This window comes from Engraulis encrasicolus, unplaced genomic scaffold, assembly GCF_034702125.1.
Source record: "Engraulis encrasicolus isolate BLACKSEA-1 unplaced genomic scaffold, IST_EnEncr_1.0 scaffold_35_np1212, whole genome shotgun sequence".
Lineage (NCBI taxonomy): Eukaryota > Metazoa > Chordata > Actinopteri > Clupeiformes > Engraulidae > Engraulis > Engraulis encrasicolus.
This window is the reverse complement of record NW_026945654.1, coordinates 152,501-155,000: the sequence shown is the minus strand read 5'-3', so window position 1 is coordinate 155,000 and position 2,500 is coordinate 152,501. Positions and strand designations below refer to the sequence as shown.

The 2,500-nt window shown below is 47.1% G+C and overlaps 1 protein-coding gene across 1 annotated transcript in view; it reads right to left on the bottom strand.

Annotated features, from left to right (window-relative positions):
* The window catches only part of LOC134443693 (hepatic sodium/bile acid cotransporter-like), a 41,187-nt gene that overhangs the window by 25,642 nt on the left and 13,045 nt on the right, over positions 1 to 2,500 (bottom strand). The window contains exon 3 of the mRNA XM_063193337.1: positions 2,319 to 2,500. This exon is cut by the window's right edge and continues 40 nt beyond it. Coding sequence (XP_063049407.1) covers positions 2,319 to 2,500 — 182 coding nt within the window. The remainder of the gene's footprint in view (positions 1 to 2,318) is intronic.

Below are 2,500 nucleotides of genomic sequence, written 5' to 3'. Positions count from 1 at the left end.
ACAGATCAAAAATAGCTGAAACCCATGAAAACAAAAAGTAAAAGCTCTAAAAGAAGGCATCTGAAAACAGCTTTGATTTGAGTTTGATTTTAAAACATTGAACAGATGCGGCACTTTTAATATCCTCAGGAGGCTGATTCCAGAGCCTTGAGGCGTAGAAACTGAAGGCCACCTCACCACACAGACAGTCATCAGTCATGTATGCATGTACGTCTGTATATAGGCCTGTGTCTTCCTCAGTCATGTATGCATGTATGTCTGTATACTGTACAGTATAGGCCTGTGTCTTCCTCAGTCATGTATGCATGTATGTCTGTATACTGTATAGGCCTGTGTCTTCATCAGTCATGTATGCATGTATGTCTGTATACTGTACAGTATAGGCCTGTGTCTTCATCAGTCATGTATGCATGTATGTCTGTATATAGGCCTGTGTCTTCATCAGTCATGTATGCATGTATGTCTGTATATAGGCCTGTGTCTTCCTCAGTCATGTATGCATGTATGTCTGTATACTGTACAGTATAGGCCTGTGTCTTCCTCAGTCATGTATGCATGTATGTCTGTATACTGTATAGGCCTGTGTCTTCATCAGTCATGTATGCATGTATGTCTGTATACTGTACAGTATAGGCCTGTGTCTTCATCAGTCATGTATGCATGTATGTCTGTATATAGGCCTGTGTCTTCATCAGTCATGTATGCATGTATGTCTGTATATAGGCCTGTGTCTTCCTCAGTCATGTATGCATGTATGTCTGTATACTGTACAGTATAGGCCTGTGTCTTCCTCAGTCATGTATGCATGTATGTCTGTATACTGTATAGGCCTGTGTCTTCATCAGTCATGTATGCATGTATGTCTGTATACTGTACAGTATAGGCCTGTGTCTTCATCAGCCATGTATGCATGTATGTCTGTATATAGGCCTGTGTCTTCATCAGCCTTATCACCCAGTGAGCAGACGGAACGTCTTCTGATTGGCTGAGCAGGTGTCCTTTATTCCCCGGTAGCAGGACACCTATGATGTCATGCGGGCGTGCGGGCGTCCAAGTTGCTTCTTTTCTAACTTTCTGGCGAAGTGCCGTTACTAGTTCTATCGCATCTGGTTGTCTAGTCAAGACCGCGTCGTTAGTTCTATCGCATCTGGTTGTCTAGTCAAGACCGTGTTACTAATTCTATCGCATCTGGTCAAGTCAAAAACCCAGTCGTCAATTCTATCGCATTTGATTGTCAAGTCACCCCAACATTCTGTGCGCGTCCCGACATGCCTCCGATAGAGGCGCGTCTCACTAGATTAGGAAGTGGTGCCCATAGCAACGTATCAAGCGCAGTGGTGAATCTACTTTCTCACGAAGCCTTAGATCAACATATTAATAAATTAATACTTAAATGCTGGTAACCGGGTGATAAGCGGAATAGCGGCCTTCGAGGTGTCCCGATATCAAGGGAAAATGGACTTGGCGAAGCGAACAGCCCTTCGGCTGCGCCGTCGGGCTGTTTAGAACGCTCCGCCTCGTCCATTATTTCCCTTGATATCGGGACACCTCGTCGTCCGCTATTCCATACATGTATGCATGTATGTCTGTATATAGGCCTGTGTCCTTTGTTTTTTGTTTGTTTTGTTTTGTCTTGTTTTTGTTTTTTTGTCAGTTGTGCAATAGTCTTGTGATGTGATGTTATGTGTATGTCCTGTCTTACGCGAGTGTTGCTCAGGGACGCAAAAAGAATTTCGGTGAAAACTGACAATGAAGTATAATCGTATCATACACTTAGTTGCTGCAAAGACCTCAAATGCCTAGCTGGCACGTAAGGCTGTAACGTATCCCGAATGTAACTGGGCCCCAAGTCATTCACTGATTTGAACACAATTAGTAGGAGCTGAAAATCAATTCTATAGCTCTTGAGGTCTTGTTTACACATAAGAGTCCTGATTTCAGAAATAAACAGCTTGGCCAGGATGAACACGGTGAGTGGCATAATTTCAAACTGTGTGTGCGTGCGTGCGTGCGTGCGTGCGTGCGTGCGTGCGTGCGTGCGTGCGTGCGTGCGTGCGTGCGTGCGCGCGTGCGTGCGTGCGTGCGTGCGTGCGCGCGTGCGTGCGTGCGTGCGTGCGTGCGTGTGCATGTGTGTTTGTGTCTGTCTGTGTCTGTGTGCGTGCGTGCGTGCGTGCGTGCGTGCGTGCGTGCGTGCGTGCGTGCGTGCGTGTGTTTGTGTGCTTGTGTGCGCGTGCGTGCGTGTGTGTGTGTGTGTGCATGAGTGTGTGTGAATGTGTGTGTGTGTGTGTGTGTGTGTGTGCGTATGTGTGTGTGGTTACCTGAGTATCTTGGCGAGTGTGAAGGCGGTGAGCGGCATGATTCCAAACTGCGCTACCACAGCGATGGCCACGCCCTTGGGCCTCAGCAGGTGTTGCCGTATCTTAGCAACCTCCATGGTGCACCCGAGAGACACCATAGTGATGCACAAGATCACCACGGTGATGACACTGATGGCCGCGTC